This window comes from Denticeps clupeoides, chromosome 15 (genome assembly GCF_900700375.1).
Source record: "Denticeps clupeoides chromosome 15, fDenClu1.1, whole genome shotgun sequence".
In the NCBI taxonomy this organism is placed as follows: Eukaryota; Metazoa; Chordata; class Actinopteri; order Clupeiformes; family Denticipitidae; genus Denticeps; species Denticeps clupeoides.
In genome coordinates this window covers 8097662-8117806 of record NC_041721.1, presented here as the reverse complement: position 1 = coordinate 8117806, position 20145 = coordinate 8097662, and the positions used below count along the sequence as shown (strand labels likewise).

At 40.8% G+C, this 20145-nt stretch overlaps 2 protein-coding genes across 2 annotated transcripts; both read right to left on the bottom strand.

Annotated features, from left to right (window-relative positions):
- Positions 1-213: 213 nt before the first annotated feature.
- ssbp1 (single-stranded DNA binding protein 1) lies at positions 214-3481 on the bottom strand. The gene is made up of 7 exons (XM_028954116.1): positions 3413-3481; positions 3135-3187; positions 2444-2501; positions 2164-2304; positions 1206-1293; positions 940-1028; positions 214-853 (listed from the first exon to the last, which is right to left on the bottom strand). Exons 2-7 carry the CDS (start codon positions 3156-3158, stop codon positions 810-812), a joined length of 444 nt encoding a protein of 147 aa, XP_028809949.1. The 5' UTR covers positions 3159-3187; positions 3413-3481; the 3' UTR covers positions 214-809.
- Positions 3482-4274: 793 nt separating this feature from the next.
- Positions 4275-18865, bottom strand: c15h12orf56 (chromosome 15 C12orf56 homolog). The gene is made up of 13 exons (XM_028954099.1): positions 18546-18865; positions 15436-15613; positions 14845-14923; positions 11022-11403; positions 10385-10470; positions 10008-10152; positions 9586-9674; positions 8337-8426; positions 7952-8066; positions 6900-6974; positions 6712-6789; positions 6032-6210; positions 4275-5265 (listed from the first exon to the last, which is right to left on the bottom strand). Exons 1-13 carry the CDS (start codon positions 18765-18767, stop codon positions 5151-5153), a joined length of 1833 nt encoding a protein of 610 aa, XP_028809932.1. The 5' UTR covers positions 18768-18865; the 3' UTR covers positions 4275-5150.
- Between the last annotated feature and the right edge of the window lie 1280 nt (positions 18866-20145).

Here is a 20145-nt window from a genome sequence, read left to right as displayed (position 1 = left end):
AGGACGGAGATGATTGACTGACGTCCTGGCCAATGAAAGGACACATAAGCCCAGAACAACTTGATCGACGGGCATGACGTCAAATCACAATGAACCTGGTTTCAACTTTCAACAAACCGAGAAAAGACAAGAGTACCAAAACGCTTTAAATGCCCACCTTTCGATGCAGCTTCACCAATCGAGAGCAGTCAAACAAAAGCCACGGGGTAAATATGGATTTACTAGTGAAATTTTTTTGTATTAAACCTAGAATAGATTTCAGAAAATGGGCGGGCTGTATTTTCAGGTTTCTACAAAGCCTAAATGTACATGAAAGCCCAACAGCTGACGAAACCATCGGTTGAGAGAAACAGAACCGAAATTCCTAGAAAGGAACTGCAGAAAGGTTTGAGGGAGAGAACTTGCAGGGAGTCTGATCCTCATAGAGGACCACATATCAATGATCTTCGGATCCCTCAATAAAAAAAAAAAAAAAAAGTTGAAATAAAGCCAGGATATTATTTTACTCACTTTAAGTGATGTAATACTTTGCAAAGTAATGATTTCTTTTTAGAAAATACTATAAAGCCATTAATGAGGCACATCATTTTACAATGTTGTACTGTATTGTTGGAATAATGGGTGACGCATTTACATTTGGTTGGTGCCCCCTATCTACATAATGACAGAATGACAGGGTTAAAGAATAATAATAAGAATAATAATAAAGAATAATAATAATAATTTTAGGCACAAAATTCCTACATGGAGGTAACGGACTACAATAATAACAACAATTTCTTCACTTGTTCAGCTGTGTTGGAGAATCTTCAGGCTTTATCACGTATGTTGTCACTTAAAAACACAATGTTATCTACAGGGAAAGAGGATTAGAAAGTTATTTTAAAATCAGCACATAATAATAATAATAATATATATAAATAGCTAATACATACTAACCTGCAATAATGGTGGTGGCCTGACGCCGCACGTTATTTTTGTCCACATATTCTCCATAGTCCAGTTTACCTTCAACTAGCAAACGAGACCTGGAGAAAAGAGCAGATAGGATCATTTGGATTTAGGGAAAAGAAATTCCCTATTTTGAGCCTTTAAAACATTTATCTTACTGTAAATATAATGGTGTATAAAGGTGAAACTATATAAACAGGGTTAAATGTTCACAGAGGGAACTTTCTTTTTTAGATGAAAGCTCAGAAACCTACCCTTTTTTCACATACTGATATGCCACGTCTCTGAGGCCTGGTTTGAACACTGAGACTCTGTGCCATGTAGTTTTCTGACTGACGTCTCCTGAAAAACAAGAACACAACAGAAACACATTTATTTATTTTTTTAAATTCTAGAGTAAAATTATTGGCCGTGCACTCCCAGTGATGCAAAAAGCAGCACTGCAACCAGAATTATTCTTTAAATGTCTATAATTACCAGTCCTTTCTGTAGATTCTCACTGTAGGCATCAAAACTGTGAACACATGTGGAGTTATGTACTTAACAAAAAGTGGAGACCTGGTCTCCACAGTCACCTGAGCTGAACCCAATCGAGATGGTTTGGGGTGAGCTGGACCGCAGAGTCAAGGCAAAGGGGCCAACAAGTGCTCAACACCTCTGGGAACTCCTTCAAGACTGTTGGAAAACCATTTCAGGTGACGACCTCTTGAAGCTCATCGAGAGAATGCCAAGAGAGTACAAAGCAGCAATCAGAGCAAAGAAACTAGAATATAAAACATGTTTTCAGTTATTTCACCTTTTTTTGTTAAGTACATAACTCCACATGTGCTCATTCATAGTTTTGATGCCTTCAGTGAGAATCTACCAATGTAAATGGTAATGAAAAAAAAAAAAAAAAACACATTGAATGAGAAGGTGCGTCCAAACTTTTGGCCTGTACTGGATATCCACCACTTGAAAAGTGATATGGTATTCACTTCACCTGTAAGCTTGTTCATGGCTGTGACTGACTATTTAAAATGCATATGTTGCAGTACAGGTAGTGACTATCTTTGCAAAACTACCATTAACCATTTTCTTCAAAGATAAACATTTGTTTTTGTAAAATCCTATCAGGACAGGGCATTTATGATACTTGTTAATACACAATCATCTGTATGTTAAATGTATCATGCCAGATACAGACAACAGATGAGACTTTTGAACACTTGCCTGTTTGCACACTCTCGCCTTCACCAGAACGCCACATCTCATTTGTTGCAATAGAAAAGATGGTGACGGGATTCCTGCCCTCCACCTGTCGCATGAGAGGGTCCTGCCCCACACGACCTAGAAGCTGGACCCTGTTAATGGCTAGGGGAAAGGAGAACCATTTACAAAAAGCATATAAAATTAACTACCTGATAGACAACGGGGACAGGCAAGACATAGTGATGATTTTAGTTAGTGTAGTAGTATAGCAAGAAAAATCAATTTGTCAGTAAGGACTTACATCTCTCCAGTATTAAGGTAGCATCCGTTGTTGTGTGTCTCACTATCTGTTGAAATATCTATCACAAGGTAAAATATCTTATTGCAGACTCTCTGAACAACGGCTTGAAATTCTCTCAATGCAAAATTGTGTAGGACTGTGGCTGCGGATATGGACGTAAATTCATGTCTGTGTGATCCAGTCATCCAGGTGAATTTGTCTGAAAGTAGAGTGATGGCAACTGGACTTGCCATGACTTTCTTTAGTGTATTGATGCAGAATGAAACGTCTCTGCACTAAAGAAAGAAAGTCCAGTTGCCATGACTTACATTTACAGCATTTATCAGACGCCCTTATCCAGAGCAACTTACAATCAGTAGTTACAGGGACAGTCTCCCTGGAGCAACTTAGGGTTAAGTGTCTTGCTCAGGGACACAATGGTAGTAAGTGGGATTTGAACCTGGGTCTTCTGTGTCTTACCCACTAGGCTACTACCACCCTGACTTAACTTTCAGACAAGTAAATTCGTGGTTTTAAGATCATATTGTCTCCATTGGAGAAACGTGGACTATACATTCATGTGCCAGGTTGGGATTTGGTCAAGATGTCGATGGAACGTACACACGTCCTCAGTCCCGCCTTTTTAAAGACATAAAAGTTCGCAGAACGAGGTCCCACTTTCGCGCGTTGGGACGCAGCGCCACTCTCATACCTGTCGTGACGCGAGTCTCAGCATCCTGTCGCCGTGGATGGCAAAATCTGCACCTGCCAACAAGAACGCGTTGTACGTTTCAGCGACCCTTCAACGAAGGTTACTGCAGTCGATCTATTTCTAACAAGCTCTAATATCGAACTCCCGAAAGAAGCACGCGCGGTGCGTAGGATCACGAGTTGTTGTTATTATTATTATTATTATATCTTCATGCAAGAGTTAACCGCGTAGACATAAAAAAGCCACGTTATTGAGAAAGTAAGTGTGGTGATACTCACGCCGCGGACTGGGACAAGCACACGCTTCACCCGGTCCGACGCCGAGAACGCTCCGCCGGACCCGACAGCCCTGCGTTAAATCGTTCCGTCTTGCTGCACAACGTGAAACGCCCTTCTGCCGGAGTTCACGTACATGGGGCTCAAGCAGGCTGGCGTTAATAATGATAATTATTATTTTTACATGCCCATGGCAATTACATGTACATTTACAGCATTTATCAGACGCCCTTATCCAGAGCGACTTACAATCAGTAGTTACAGGGACAGTCCCGCCCTGGAGCAACTCAGGGTTAAGTGTCTTGCTCAGGGACACAATGGTAGAAAGTGGGGTTTGAACCTGGGTCTTCTGGTTCATAGGCGAGTACCCACTAGGTTACTACCACCCTAAATTACAAAAAAAAAATTACACTGGGGTTCACGTCGGTCAAGTGTAGCCATTTATTACCATGACCTAGACTGTCAGCTGAATATTTTCAACCCTGCCTAATCAAACATCAATGATACACTTATGACACAGCTATGATACACTTTACATGCGTAATGATGTAATAAGGGGGTGATAGGGGGTGGTAGTAGCCTAGTGGGAAACACACTCGCCTATGAACCAGAAGACCCTGGTTCCAGTGGTGGCCCGTAACCGAATTAACATATAAAGAAACCACACTCCTATCTGTAATTGATTTTAGATACAGTTGTAATAGTATATATACTGGTAAAAAGTATATTCTCAGTAGTCAAAATGCCATTTAAAGATATTCTAAACATCATTATTACTACTACATATTGTATTTCTATTGAATAATAGTTTTGGCAAAAAACTCAGCAACCACAACATATAATAATACCCATCATTATAGGCGCGTAAAGAAGAATGTGTGTTTTAATCAGCAAGAAGGAGTAACACATTTTTAAGGTTGACAGGTACATTGAATTCCTGAATTGGAAAGTACATACTCAGAAAGGACACACGAATAAATTGTGAAACCTTGTACCAGTGAGTCTGGACATTTAAATGACTGTGTAACAAGTTGCTGACATTGCTGACAATGCTGACATTATTTCTGCATTTTTCTGCAATTAAAGATCACTGTTATACTAAATCCTTTCACTGCAGTGGTGGAGTGGAAAATGACAGCGAATGTGAGCAGCAGCAAAGCATCTAGTTGTATCCCAACCTCACAGCAGAACCAAAATTGTACATTTCCTGAATGTTTTTTTACTCATTCCAAAAAAATCTATAAAAACAGCCATTCCACCATAAACAATTCTTTTCTTCAGGTACGTTCCAGAAAAGGAGAAGGCCTGGTGTGGAGGTAGGGAGAAAGTCTGTCAGACTCCCACTCGGTAAGACACAGGATGCACAGAACAGATTGGGCATTGGATTCAACACTTAGGGCACTTAAACAGCCAGTCGCTGATCTCGGTATACTCTCTCACAGTCAAACACATAGGCTCATACAAATCGAAGCATGCCATTCTTTAGTATGCATTCGGTGCTTTGCAACCGGCCAAGAAACGAAAACTACACTCATCTGACTTCTGCACTGAAATAACATGAAATGTTAGCATTTTATAAAATATTACAGCCCTGTGTGTGACTGTGAGTGTTTTACACCAGCACATACTTTCTTCACCTCGGTGTACGGATCAGTTTGTTGTGAGAGCTTCTGTGCATTTGAAGTGTGCTGGGGCGAGTGCAGTGTGAGAAACCGAAGCTGCGGATGGAACAGAGTTGTTCTCAGGGCCTGTGGAGAACCAGCGTGAGGAGCTGGGACAGCAGGTGCTGGGCTGGTTTACTGATGGGGTAGTGAGGGAGGAGCTTGTCCTCTAGCTTTGCTAACTTTATATAATACCTGAGAGGAGAGAAGAGGAATGAAGATCTGCTTTACATGTAACATCTTTCTAAATGCTCTCATTTACAGACACCTAAAGACTCAAATCATTGAGGCTGTTTCATGTTCATAATTTAAAAAAATGTAAAACATAAAACTTAACTTGAGTAATTATTAAAATGTACAAATTATTTCTTTCTTTCACAAGATTTCTTTAATGGATGTCTAACAAATGATGTCCAGGGCTCCTGCACATTTTGCAGTGTTCAATATTTTTAATGACTCAAATTTCCAAACGTGTCAGTAGAATCTTCCGGTGTTTATGTATATTAACATATTGTACTGCAGATTATGTATTTAATTATATTAATATTAACTTATCTATTATATTTAATTAAACAAAAAAGAAATATGAAATTGAGTTTAAATGATTACAGATTCACTGCAATCGTGATTCAATGCACAATAAATGTTTTTTTTTTTCCTGGAAATTGGGTCCAATCTGGGTCAAGACTATGACATATAGCCAGATCTGCATTCATTTGCATGCCAAGCTGGTGCTGGCCCACACTGTTCTCACAGTGCTGAACATAATGCCTGCACTAAGAACCACGATGGCATTCAATTCATATTTCAAACATATTAATTTCATATTCACAAAATGACACAATAGCTAGGAGGAACAGGGATTCTGGATGTCATGTTTCTATACAATTCTGAAATATAGCACCAGTTATTAGAGGCAAATAAGTGCCAGAAAATGCTTATTGAGAATGATGCCACCCACCTGAACTCCTCTCTGAACTCGGATCTGAGGTATGAACTCAGATGCGTGCTGTACTGCAGACAGGCGAGCAGCACCCTGCAGCGCTGGTACAGCAGGACGGCCTGAGAGGGGGTCAGTGGATGCTGAGAGGCTGACAGGACCAGCACCACCTGCTGAGCCTGGTAACCCACAAATGGCAGCTGTACAGATACAGTGAAAGCAAGAGAGAGATGAGAAATGACATTTCTGTGACATTTGGGAAATTTAACCATCTCCCGGCCAAGTCACACAGTTCTTTTTACCTTTGAATCCTAATAATCATGAAGTAGGGGGTCATCAACCCTGGTTCTGGAGGCCACCAGTCCTGCACGTTTTTGGGTTTACTTTCATTTAACACACATGAATTAACTGCTCCCCTTGCTACCACCTAGATCTGGAGTGGAATCAGATGTGGTGGAAATCCAGGAGCAGGGTTCATGACCTCTGTCATTGAAAGCACATAGCTATTCTCTATCTTCATTAGAATGATCAAATAATATTTTCCATAAAAAGATTGGTGCAGAAATACAGGATGTTTACCTTATGAAGTTATTTTAACCAACACACCACACCATGAAGTTATTTTAACCAACACAACACAACACACCATTAGGTAAACGTGCAGCTAAAAACTGGTTAATTACATTAAACTGTGGACTTACAACAAAAGGATGGGTTTTCAGTGTCATCAACACCCACCCCACTGTCAGACATTTCTCCAGACTTGGCACACGACTCGCCTTAGGAAAAGAAACAAGCCAGAAATAGTGAAGGTAAATGTCTTTTTGAGAATCAGGTTGTGCTGGCAAGGTTAGGTGTCACTTTAGCGAAGGCAGGAGCGCCCACCCACCTCCTGACAAAGCACGACGACTTCAAAGAGCAGAGCGCATGCCGCGTCCAAATACTCAGCCTGCAAAACCTGGATCTGGAACCCAGAGAAGAAGTGTGATTAGGAACACAAGATCAAGAAAAAAAGAGCTAGAACTGAAATGGCTTTGACACTTTCATGATTCATGTAAACTCTTCATTATCGTTACAGTAAAGTCATATAAGTATAAACACTAATATGTTTTAGAATCATATCAGATAATCAAATGATTATTTGCTAATATCAAATCTAGAATGTCTTCTGGATTTACAGATCGAAACAAGAATAGGTCTGCTTGATAGTGCAACAAGAAAAAAATTTGAATAAACTAAGATTAAAAAGGGAGGAGCATAAAGGCATGATTGACAGCTATCACATAGCCTACATCCTCATTTTGAACAATTTATCAATACTTCACATGCGCAAGTGAAGCATGGTATCCTCCTTCATTGCCCTCTGCTCCTGACACTCATAATGCCTCTTGTACACAGGGCATCTTGGCATACATTACAAATGTGATCTCTCAGGACTTAAATTCATGAATTCTGATGGGCTACAGCTTACATAGGGCTGCAAAAATATGGAAAAGAGACAAAACCTGGTTGAGCTACAGTGCAAGCAGAGGAGGGGAATATATATGTGTAATTTACCATCCGTGTGAATAAAAAATGTTATAAACATGAATAACAGAGATAAATAGTTTTTCTGTATATTGTCAAACTAAAGCCTGCCCTGCCACAATGGCCTATTTGGTCTTGGTACAGAAGCAATTGAACATTGTGTTGTACTTAATGGAGCCCGACTGTCTATACGAAACACAGTGTTCTGCGTGGACTGTGTTCCTTTTTTGATACTCATGATTCAGATGAGACACTAAGAGGATAGCTGATGTCACATGCATTGAAGAAGGTGGGTGTTACACCTCATTTGCCAAACTTAAAAGCTGCTTTGTGATAATGACCACCGTAATGAGTATTACACCAATTGCATAACGGTTACGATTGACGTTTAAGCACACCGTTGGCCAGACCCACCTCCATGTGTGAGGAGTTTTTCCGTTCTGATTCTGGAGATCCAGACTTCTGAGTTGGGAGATGGATTTCTGGATTGCAGACCAGGGCCTGCAGGAGCTTGACTGTCAGATCCCCTCTGTGGTTGAACACAAAAACTACACTTTAGGAAGAAAGAGAGCTAGAATTTTTATTATACAGCACATATACTCTAACCCACTGAGTTTCAAAGCACAGATCACTTGTAAACATGTAAAATATTAACTTCAGCCTTAGTTTGAAACAAATTATAATATGGAGCCCATTTATTGGATGTTCCTTCAACTATACATTTGTGGAACTTCATCTGCTTTTCAACACTTCAGCAGCACCAGTTCTGAGAATTACTTATTTTATCTGCTTCACTCACTGCTTGGCCGACATCATGTCAAGGCGTGCTGGTTCAGTGTCCATCTCTCTGAACATCAAGGCCAACGTACGGGTTGTCAGGGTGCAAAGCCTGGAGATGGAGGGGAAAATGCATCAGCACATTTAAACCACACATGGAACCATGGTTCAGCAAATCATAAACAAAAATGTTAAACATTCTATGATTCATTATTGCTGTAAAAATATAAATAAAATGTTTAAAATACACATACAATCTATTATGTCTATCAGACCACTGCATTAAAAAGAAATTGGTCACAATTTTTATGCAGCAACTTGTCCAATAACAGTGGCCTAGTGGTTAAGGAAGCGGCCCCGTAATCAGAAGGTTGCTGGTTCGAATCCCGATCTGCCAAGGTACCACTGAGGTGCCACTGAGCAAAGCACTGTCCCCGCACACTACTCCCCGGGTGCCTGTCATGGCTGCCCACTGCTCACTCAGGGTGATGGGTTAAATGCAGAGGACAAATTTTACTGTGTGCACTGTGTGCTGTGCTGCTGTTTATCACGTGTGACAATCACTTCACTTTCACTTTCACACATTACTTACACAGCTGTTGGATGGCATATTTCTGTCAAAATATTTTAATTTGTTTTGCTATTAGCTATAATATATGATATCTACCACTGGAAGGCAGACCAAATAATAAATTTACTTAATTAACTATTATTCACCATACCAAAATATACAGTATACAGTAGGAGTGTGTATTGGCAAGGACGATATGCATCACTATACGATTATATCACAATATATTGTGATACTATACACATTGCGATATTCTACAGTTCGCTAAAAATGTTGTTAAAAAACTAAAGTTTTTTAAAAATGTTTTTTAAAAACCTAAAAAGATGCTGTGATCGGTCTGTCATGTTTTGCAATTTCACTCTGCCTGAAATGGCAGGCAGCTGTACAGCGCCATCTACAGGAGTGGAGGTTGTAGTTACATGCCGATTCTCATCTCTGCTGACCTCATTAAAGAAAACACTCCACAGTACCACCCGGTGGACTGAATATATATACAAAAATATTGATATTTGATGTCCCTGTATCGATACGATACCACCGTGTAAAATATCGCTATATATTGCTGTAGCGATATTTTCTAACACCTTTAATCTAGTTGCGCAAAAAGTAAAGCTGCTTATAAAAAAAGCCCAAATCTGCCATAGTGCTATTTTAATCCAGTGCTGGGTTTAACTGTCTGAAGGGGTAAGCTGGGACTCACAGCAGTCGGTCTGCAGTGTGCACCTGACTGTCCGTGTCCTGCAGGGCGTCTTCCAGAGTTTTCACCAGAAAAGGACACAAGTCACTGGACTGAAAGCCAGAGAGACCAGAAATGTCAGCAGTGTTTAAAAATGTTCGATTTAAGAATGACTGTGGACTTCATTAGAAATTAACATTGTACACAATGAAAATGAACCAAAAGATATGCTATAACATGCATATTTTGTTTTGATCCGAACATCACCACCCAATTTAAATAAGACGTTTCAGCTCCACTGAAATTGCATTAATTGATTCCACAAATTGTATCCACTATAATTATATTCAATAGAAATAAACAGAACTAGACTTTTCTTCCTTGTGGTTGAAGTAGAACATTTGAAGACCCCGGCTCCATAGCCCCAAAAGAAACAGCACACTTACCCTCCAGAAGAGTTTCCTGATGGTGGCGCTGCGGTGCGCTGCAGTGTGCAACTCCTGTAACAACAGGTACACACTCTCCATACTGATCTCCTTTTGCAGCAGCTCACCACTCAACTGCATGAACAGGTAGGATGTTCGTTCCCAGCTAGACACACACACACACGTTACTTACACAGCTGTTGGATGGCATATTTTGGTCAAAGCAATTTTGGTTTAGCAATTTTGTTTGTAAAAACAAAAAAATCTTGTCCAATGAAAGGAAATGTAAAACCAAAAAAAAATGATTAGATCATGTTCCACCCTATTTTGATGCAAAAAAAAACCTTGTGTTGGAGCCTACGAGATCAATAGGGGAGAACTGGAGGTCAACCTTGTACCTCAGGTGGTGCTGCTGCTTTCGCGAAGAGGGAGAAGAGGTGTTGCACCTCCGCACATAAAGAGGGTCCAACATCAAAGTTGACTTCTGAAATAAACACCACACACTCAAATGTTACAACTTTGAAAAAAAGGCACACAGAAAGAACACATCCATAGCAAAACTCCAAATGGGGACTATTCGATCAAGTTCATCAGAGTAACAAAAAGCTGGACAACACAACCAAATCATCCTGCACTAAATTTCTGTAATTAAGCTACAGGAGCCCAGAACCATTTCTAATTAAAGTAAAGTCAAGGGGGGTGTGGTCAATTTTTGCCAAACCACTAATTTCCACTAACTACTAATTAGATGTCATATATTTCTTTGACTATTTTAAGGGTGAATGTGACATATGATATTGACTCCTGTCAGTTTAATCAAGAAATGTTGATTAAATGTAATTAAAATGCGTTGTTAAAGTATTAGAACTGTTACATTGGTAGACTCTTTTCAATAAACAAGTGCACGGGCACACTGCCATTTTTAAATTGATTTCATGGTGATGTGACAGAACCAGCGAGTTAACTAGATGCTGTCTACATCCTGTGAAGAGAGGGCAGCAGCAGAATGTTTCCGGTCGACTTTGCAGCGCTTACTATGATGTAGCTGTTCCAGCAGCTCTGCAGGTGGAGGTAAATGCGCGACGCAGGGGAAACAGCGTAGAGGTGCAGCTCTGCCGCCGGCTCCTCCTCTCTGTCCGCCTCCACCGCAGCTCTCTTCAGGAGCCTGACCAGCACCGAGCCCCTGCGGCTGGGTGCTGTAACCCCTCCCGGTTGGCTTTTTTGTCCTGGGGTGGTGATGCATGATGGGAGAGGAGACGAACGAGAGGAGGACGAAGTTGAGACGGGAGGGTAGAGATTTGGTGATGGCAATCGCCAGGAGAGGAAGCGCAGGCCGAGAGCCTCTGCGTTGGAGTAGGAAGCAGACCGCGGCTTGGTGAAGGCCTGGACCGCATCTTCATCTCGGATTCCTTCTTGCCTATAAAGAAGAACAGGGCTGAAAAATGTACAGAGCATAAAAGCTGAAAAGCATTCCAGGTTCAGACATTTGTCACCAAAACAAAACCAAACCAAAAAAAAATCCTCAATTTTAACTTCAACAAATCTGGGGGTCTCACCTGAGCCCAGTGACTTGGGTACCTGGTTATAACCCTACACATTTATTTTTTACATTATGTTCATTGTTGTGGTACAATTACAACTTCAACTACACAGAGTATCTTTTACTTTTATTTACATTTTTTAACAATAGTCCTAGTTCACTTATCTATTGTATTTTGCACTTACCTGCTTTCTATTCATCTGTTGAGTTATTGGAGTGTTATTTATGTGTTATTGTGTTTGATCACAAAAATGTATTTGATGACATTTTGATGATCGCTGTATAAACCAAGATCTCTACGCACAACACACCCTTGTACTGAAGGGCTGCACTTGTTCTGTTTCTGGAACTTTCTATCAGTTTTCTCATACTAAATGTCTAGTGAAAGTTAAGATGCAAGTGTGGGGACCATCCTTACAATGGTATACAGTGGTGTGCATGTAACTCTACCCCAGGCCCACTGTGCAGCATACAGTCTAGACACAGCAGCGCAAGTTACAAGACAAGTGCACTTTGTGGTGGCTGAATGGTGAGGCATCATACATTATTACACAGGAATTACACAAACTCACATGCATCTAGCCCCTGAAACTACTAACTTTCTTCCTGCAAGGAACGCAGGAGATGCCACTGGGAATGTATTTCTAAAAAACATTTAACAATGGATGAACATCCATAAATCATTAGCTGTGGGCCCGTGGCCATGAGCCTTTCAGTACCAACCCCACACAAACGTCCTTAACAGAGGAGTTAATGACGTCCCAGAGGCACAAGGTGACAGGAGCCGAGATCCGCTGGGTCGAGTTAATGGACTCAAGGGGGCTTTCATTACGGAGCGCTGTGTACTGTTTCAACCTGTATACACCAGGATATGTACCACAGCACAGGCAAGTCCAATTTGTTAATAAAAAGAATATTCAATTTTCTCATTTCGATATGCATTTCAGCCTCACTGAAAAAACATGAAACAGGAATGAACACACATTATATATGTGTGAATGGTTTTGCTATTTTTTCCATACACATATATAAAATAATATTTAAATGTTTCCAGCCACTGTTCATGTTTTTTGTCTAAAAAGCCATGATCATGTTGTCAATGGTGACCAAACCGTCTGGACCTGAATTCAGATGACTATCTGGATGCTAGTTGTGCTCTGTTTGTTGTATGTAATATATATTATATAATGTACATATTTAAGTGTCCAAGCATTTGAAATTCACCAGTGGAAGCTGCAATAATATAAACAGAACATCAGTGCTTCACCTTCGAGCCTCCATGTGTTTGTCTCTTGTCTCCATTCTTTTTTATCTCCCTCTGCCACACACACTTCCTTCGTCCACCCGCCCCGCCTGTCCACAGACGCATAAAGCACTGACAAGCTGTCCAGACAGCCTGTTTTAATTGGACATTTATTGTTGTGTGGTTTCCGTCTCATCCCGTTCCCTAGCAACAGCTGAATGACAATGAGAAGCTTTTAAAACTTTTAGAGGGGCTGACGTGCTCAGACGACAAAAAGATTTTAGACAAACTAGAGGAGAGAGCGTTCACCATTTACAACTTTCATTTTCTAAGCGCCCATTGTAGGCTTATTATACATTATTTTTAATACATGTTTTCGCAATTATTATGCAATCATTAAACATCATGCACCTCCATAGAAACACAGTATCAGTTTAATGGGAAGACAAAGAAGAATAAAAAAATGTATAACTCCCTTAATTCTGCAGTGTTTTAAGATGTGATCCACTATACCCAGTGGAAAAAAAAACAGATTTGGGTTGCCAGCTTGGAAAGAACCACAGGAGTTAAGCCAATGAGGAGATACTGATGGAAGTAATAATCTGATCAAGCTGCACTTACCCAACACAGAAACAGGTACACTGTCTACACTGAAACATGTGGCTAACTATTTGAATGAATAAATATAACTTAATATAATAAAGGGTGGTAGTAGCCAAGTGTGTAACATACTCACTTATGAAACAGAAGGCCACAAAGGGGACTGTCCCTGTAACTACTGATTGTAAGTCACTCTGAATAAGGGCATCTGATAAATGCCATAAAAATGTAATAAAAAAGGAAATGTATTGTAAAATTCTACAAAACCTTTTTTCTAGGTTATTGTTGAAAAGATAAAAAAGTCAGTCAAAAAAGAAAGTCTTTATTGTTTTAAAAACACCAAGCTGTTATCTGGGTGTTTAGAGGAGCATGTACCGATGATGATGATGATGATGATTGGCCAAAAGGCTCAGTCCACCTTCCCGAGAGCATTAAAGAGTCATGTGTAACCTGAGGAGTCGCTCTCTCCCTCTCTCCATTCACAGCACTCACATTTCAGGCCATGCTGCCCTCCGTCCTGCAGCCACCTCCAGCATCAGTCTCTTACCACCGACTACCTCACTAGAAGTCATATATTCTCCAGAAAGAGAGCGCAAGAACGTTTTCTTTTTAATTCATTTCTCAATTAATGAAAATATTGACAGAGACCCTTTCAACCCTTTCATTTGTTGAAAACTGGTCAACATATCTCAAAACAATGCTATAAAACTGTCTAAGGAAGTGCAGTACAGGCCAAAATGTGTTATCTTTATTTTCATGACCATTTACGTTGGAAGATTCTCACTGAAGGCATCAAAACTATGAGTGAACACATATGGAGTTATGTACTTGAAAATAACTGAAAACATGTTTAATATTCTAGTTTCTTCTAAATAGCCGCCCTTTGCTCTGATTACTGCTTTGTACACTCTTGCCTTTCTCTCGATGAGCTTCAAGAAGTTGTCACCTGAAACGGTTTTACAACAGTCTTGAAGGAGTTCCCAGAGGTGTTTAGCACTTGTTGGCCCCTACACTCTGGGGTCCAGCTCACCCCAAACCATCTGGACTGGGTTCAGGTCCGGTGACTGTGGAGGCCAGGTCTCCACTTTTTGTTAAGTACATAATGCCAGGTCTCCACATGTGTTCCCAGTGTCCTACTTTAATTTTGTCCCTTATGCTGCATGATTTTTTTTTCCCGTTGAATCTGTGGTTTGGCCTTTTTTTTCATGACTAACAATCACCTAGCAAGGCCCACTGTCCTGACTGGCAAGGCCCATTGACTCAATGCATTAATCTGTTATTGCTGCTGTATTAAAATAGCAAATCAAATCACAACTCACAGGGAGGCTGCTACAGGGTCATTTGTCGGGCATCGTCATTGACATAAGTAATCTCTGCAGATAGGACGGGGGCTCCTCTGAAAAGCCTGACGGGGGGCAGATTAAAAAGGAAAAAAAAGGATTGCCATGGTGATGGTGAGGAGGCGGGGCCCTTACCTTTCAGAGGAGGGTGATATTCTCCAGCTCCTGGACTCTGAGGAAAGAGCATGTGTGGACAAAAGCACACTGCTGATACCTGCAGTAAGGTAAAAAAGAGACAAAAGAGAATTTTCTCAATATTTTAATAGCCTTGAGATTATTTGATGGTGTAAATGGATTTTGCTATGTGAAACTGTAGGTTAAAATGAACATGTCACATGTCACATGGTCTGGTGACTGAAATAGCCTTGCATGCTCCCATACTATGCTTGACCCCTAAGCAGCTTTCTGGAGCTGAATGGAATAATGCTGAAGTGACTCTCTCTCTCTCTCCCTCTCTCTCTCTTACACACACACACACACCCACACACTGATGTGTGCATTGATGTCCTTTGCCTAATGGGTCATTCAGGTTCAAAGAGCATTCTGATAAGCAGATGATCCCTTGGGATGTAATAGTCAGAGCATATCACACCAGAGCAGGGTCGGACTGTGTCCATACATATCATAAAACCAACTTGTGGAAAAAAATGTGGACATTTACTCTTAATGACTTTCACAGGGCATCACTCAGGCAGAGGCATCAAGAGTAGACATCAGTCTGCAAACCTTCAACAGAGGTGCTGATGCTGCACGGCTCTCGGAGACTGTGGCCGTTGGTCGGGTGTGATTTGGCTCTTAGTCTTGAGCCCTGTTTACCAGCATGCTTTGTGGCGGTGTAGATGACACGGATGTGTTGAGAACGCTCGCGCTCTCTGCCACTGAGAAAATCCGGCAAATCGTTGATCTAAAAGTACATAAGATGCCACATGGCAATTAGGATTATTTGCATTAACAATGAATTTTAAACACTTCCAAGTTTAGGGTGGTTTAGAAATGTCCTTTTTTAATGGGAAACAATTGTTTAGAAATGAAATGAGTCAGAACTCCAGTCCAGAAATTGTTGAAGTTGTATATGACTCTGGTGGCTGTAAATGTCTGTTAATGATATAAATATAGAGGAACTTTGTCAGCAGCAATTAATCTTCAGTTACAGTGGACTTTAAAAGCTTAGAAAACCCTTATCAATTATTTAATTAATACTGAAAACAGTTGCACTGATTAAAAATACAATAATACTGGAGAATTCACATTAATAGAGCATCTGATATATCAGCAAGTGTGGATTCGACATTTTCATGGTAGTGAATCTTAGTGAATGTGCAATAACTCATCTGTTCATAACACTACATATGAAAGGAAACATACATGCATGTGTATGCATAATATCAATCTATTTAGATTATTAAACAGGGTGCAGGACAGGCAATTATGCAGCATATCATTTATGTGAGGGTGTCCTCGCACATGGACATAATTAAATTGTATTTGCACAGTGCAGCTCCCCATTTCACACAGCTAGTCACACTGACACCATTTAGCTATATTAAGTATGGAGTGTTTAATACTCGGATTCATGGCTTGGATTTTCATGTGCTATTACACAGTATAGGAAAAGTGCTATAAACGTAAGATGGACAGTTTTGAAAAAAAATTAAAGAAAATATTATATAAGAGTTTATGTCTGATTAAGCAATGTCCTTCATCCAGCAGTTCAACACGGGGTGAGACTTTATGCACATTTTTAGATTAGAATATTTAAATAGCGGACTAAAGCATCACCACTCAGGTTAATATTCTGGTATATCCAATAGCCTTCCTAGCAATAAATAAATAAATTTATGAATTTCTAATAGAACACACCCTATTTTCACATTGAAGAAGTTTTGCAGAGTGACAGCTGTCTTTTGCTGCCCTTGAACACCCCCTGCCTTTATGCTCCACTCCAACAAATCTAGTTGAATCCCATCAGGTTTATAATTGCACATTAGAAACAATCAAAATTCTTCAATGTGTATTCCATCTGAACTGACAGTATGTCAATCCTCAAAACAGTCACTTTATGTTTTTGCCTTTGTGTCCAAAACACTTTCTTCATTTCATTTGATTGGAAGTATTCACTGAAGAGCAATGCAAGTGTTCCCATAAATCCTTGGGCAATTACAACGAATTGATGTAGTGGGTGTAGTGGGTGCAAGCGGCTGTGGGTGAAGTGCCGAACCGCTCAGAACCGCTGAACGCTGTCCTGAAATGAAAAGATGTTACATTACAAATGGGACCTTGGAATTTTGACAAAGGTCTGGCTGTGATGCTTGACTTGAGGCTTGTTCCCAGTTGGCAGTGGTCAGAAACAACCAGAAGGGATCCAAGAAAGGACAACTGGAAAGAGTGCATAATATAACATATTATGGTCCAAGGTCTGGCTAAGCAGCTCTCTGGTTGTGGATGGAAAAAAAGCTCAAGTGATGACACACACACACACACACACACACACACAGATCCACCTTTTCTTTTAGATAACCATGAGTGGTCATTTTGGATCCTGCATTCATGTGGCGTCGAGATATACAACAAATAAGGAATATGACAAAACCTTCAAGATGTTGATTTGACCTCCAAATTATCCAGTCGTCAACCTTCCGGATCTGCTGCTAATGTCTTATTACCAGATACCGGAGAACATTATGCACAAGGAAAGCACTGGTTTTATTGCATTAGCTGCTCAGTGCATGTGTCTACACTTTCCATGAAGTCAACAGTGAAAGCTTACAAAACCAGCATCCCATTACGCCTTTAATTGGGCTTGACGTGAAACGAACGCATATTCTATAATTAGCCTGGGATGTCCATCAGGAAAGCAGGCTCCACGGGTTAGTCTAACGATCACTATAGACATCTGAATTCCATGAATGTGTTTTAATCCTTATGGCTTAATGTGCCGTTCTCAGCGTCTGCATGTGTTGTCTGTTTGCTAAGATTTCAATTAAGAACTGCAGCATTGCCAGCATTTCTGCAACATACATTACAGGCCAAACGTTTGGACACACCTTCTCATTCAATGTGTTTTCTTTATTTTCATGACCATTTACATTGGTAGATTCTCACTGAAGGCATCAAAACACATGTGGAGTTATGTACTTAACAAAAAGTGGAGACCTGACCTCCACAGTCACCGGACCTGAACCCAATAGAGATGGTTTGGGGTGAACTGGACCGCAGAGTGAAGGCAAAGGGGCCAACAAGTGCTAAACACCTCTGGAAACTCCTTCAAGACTGTTGGAAAACCATTTCAGGTTTTCAGGACTACCTCTTGAAGGATGCCAAGAGTGTGCAAAGCAGTAATCAGAGCAAAGAAACTAGAATATAAAACATGTTTTCAGTTATTTCATCTTTTTTTGTTAAGTCCATAACTTCACATGAGTTCATTCGTAGTTCTGATGCCTTCAGTGAGAATCTACCAACGTAAATGGTCATGAAAATAAAGAAAACACATTGAATGAGAAGGTGTGTCCAAACTTTTGGCCTGTAAAGCATAAGTGCATCTATGTGTTTTGCACTGAAGTCACAGAATTTATGGATGGGTGTCTGGATCCTAGAGCTTTACAAACCAGTTATTGAAAATATTGACAAATTATTTGTACATAATGCAAATATGAAGTAAGTAAAACTTCACTGTCATCCCATCAATTTACACAGTGGGACGTTAGTTGCAACACAGAACAGAGCAGAGCAGCAGCGCTCACACAAGCCCACGTTCAGGAGTAAAACGTGGGGTGGAAGGTGGGAGGTGGAAGGTGGAAGGCAGGCAGCAGACGATCAGAGCATCGTGCGCCTCTCACCAGCTCGATGGCGGTGACGTCTCGGAAGCGCGCCGCCTGCCGCAGGCTCCGCGGCGGGTACTCGGCCAGGTAGACGCCGTCGTCGCTCAGCACGACGTGCATGAAGACCCGGCTGAAGGCGTCCGAGACCACGACGCACGGCTCGCAGGCGCGTATCCGCTCGTACACGTCGCGCCGGGCGGTCCTCTTCAGGAACGAGTCGAGCTTGCACGGCGTCCTCATAACTTCTTCTTCTTCTTATTATTATTTTTTTTTTTAAACGAGAGTCCAGAAGCGACTCGTAAGGCCCTCGGCGCACATGTCGCCGGTGCGTCCCGGGTCCGCGGTGACCGCCGACGGGCGCGATTACCGTAATTAATGAGCTGCTGTCCCGTCCCGTCCTGCCATTGGCTGTCCTTTGGTGTAATAATAGAACGACTCGAACGTCCTCGACGCACATTTGCTGCAATTGTTGCAATTTGTTTGCCATTTCTCACTCACTACAATATATTTTACATTATAAAATACTTACACACACATATACACACACATACATACACACACACACACACACACACACACATATATATATATATATATATATATATATGTATATACACACACACACACACACACACACACACACACACACACATTTTCTTTTGTAACAACACAAAACATCATATCAATTCCAGGCCGTTCGGCAATTTACAGAGCCGACGCACCAAAGAAATGCTGATTTAAATAATCACATTTTTTTTTTCAATATTGCTCAAATGCAATAAAAAACAAGAAAAACTGCAGGCTGTGTCTGTGCGGACTGTGTTCTCTCTTTATCGACTCCAGATGTCGTCGTGCTAAATGACAGCATGGACCGCAGGCGTTGTTTTATACGCAATTTATTTTAGTGCCCTGCATTTAATCCATCTTGCCACCTCCCAACTCAATTTCTTTTTCATCCACAATAAGGTTTCTGCCTCGCCCTTTAATTTTGCATGTTACATTTTTCTCCGTATTTTGTTATTTTACACGAATATTATATTCGTATATGTCTTCTTTTTATAAGCACCTAACTTCGTTGCACTGGTTACAGCGACAATAAAGACATGGTGACTCTCCGATTCGGTTTCTCTGAAAGGGGGGAGTGGCGTTTTGGCGCCGCCTAGTGACGCCTTTCGATAATAATCGTAATCGCGATGATTAGAATTCGTTTCTGCAGCTCGCATCGCGGCAGCTCCACAGCATCGGTCAGCTTTGAGCGGGCTCTGCTTTATTGACACAGAAAAACAGTATAGACCAAGTGTTCGAAGATTCGGTTGTCAGAACATGACAAGAAAGAACATTTGGACGACACGCTGCATAAAACAAGCTGGTGTATGTGGAAATAAATGAGACAGATACATACTTTTCCACCATTTACATTTCCTCCTTCTAACATGCATTAGATTCTGATTCAGTGTTGTCGCACTGTTGATCTTAATCTCACTCTTCCCTCCGGCAGCACTTTATTTGTCCAACCTGAGACAAGTAAAACGTTGGACAAATGAACACCCCGAACTTGGGAAAACTCATTAACAAATCAATCACAGAGCAGTTTTCAGTGCTAAGGGTATTACAGATG

Coding starts and splice junctions, on each gene's coding strand:
- ssbp1 (XM_028954116.1), bottom strand. CDS start 3,158: ATGCTGAGACTCGCGTCACGACAG. Junction 2,502..3,134: donor TGAGACTCGCGTCACGACAG/GTATGAGAGTGG, acceptor ACCTTGTGATAG/ATATTTCAACAGATAGTGAG. Junction 854..939: donor GGCCACCACCATTATTGCAG/GTTAGTATGTAT, acceptor CTTTCCCTGTAG/ATAACATTGTGTTTTTAAGT.
- c15h12orf56 (XM_028954099.1), bottom strand. CDS start 18,767: ATGAGGACGCCGTGCAAGCTCGACTCGTTCCTGAAGAGGACCGCCCGG. Junction 8,427..9,585: donor CACACTGCAGACCGACTGCT/GTGAGTCCCAGC, acceptor CTCCATCTCCAG/GCTTTGCACCCTGACAACCC. Junction 6,790..6,899: donor TCGTCGTGCTTTGTCAGGAG/GTGGGTGGGCGC, acceptor TCTTTTCCTAAG/GCGAGTCGTGTGCCAAGTCT.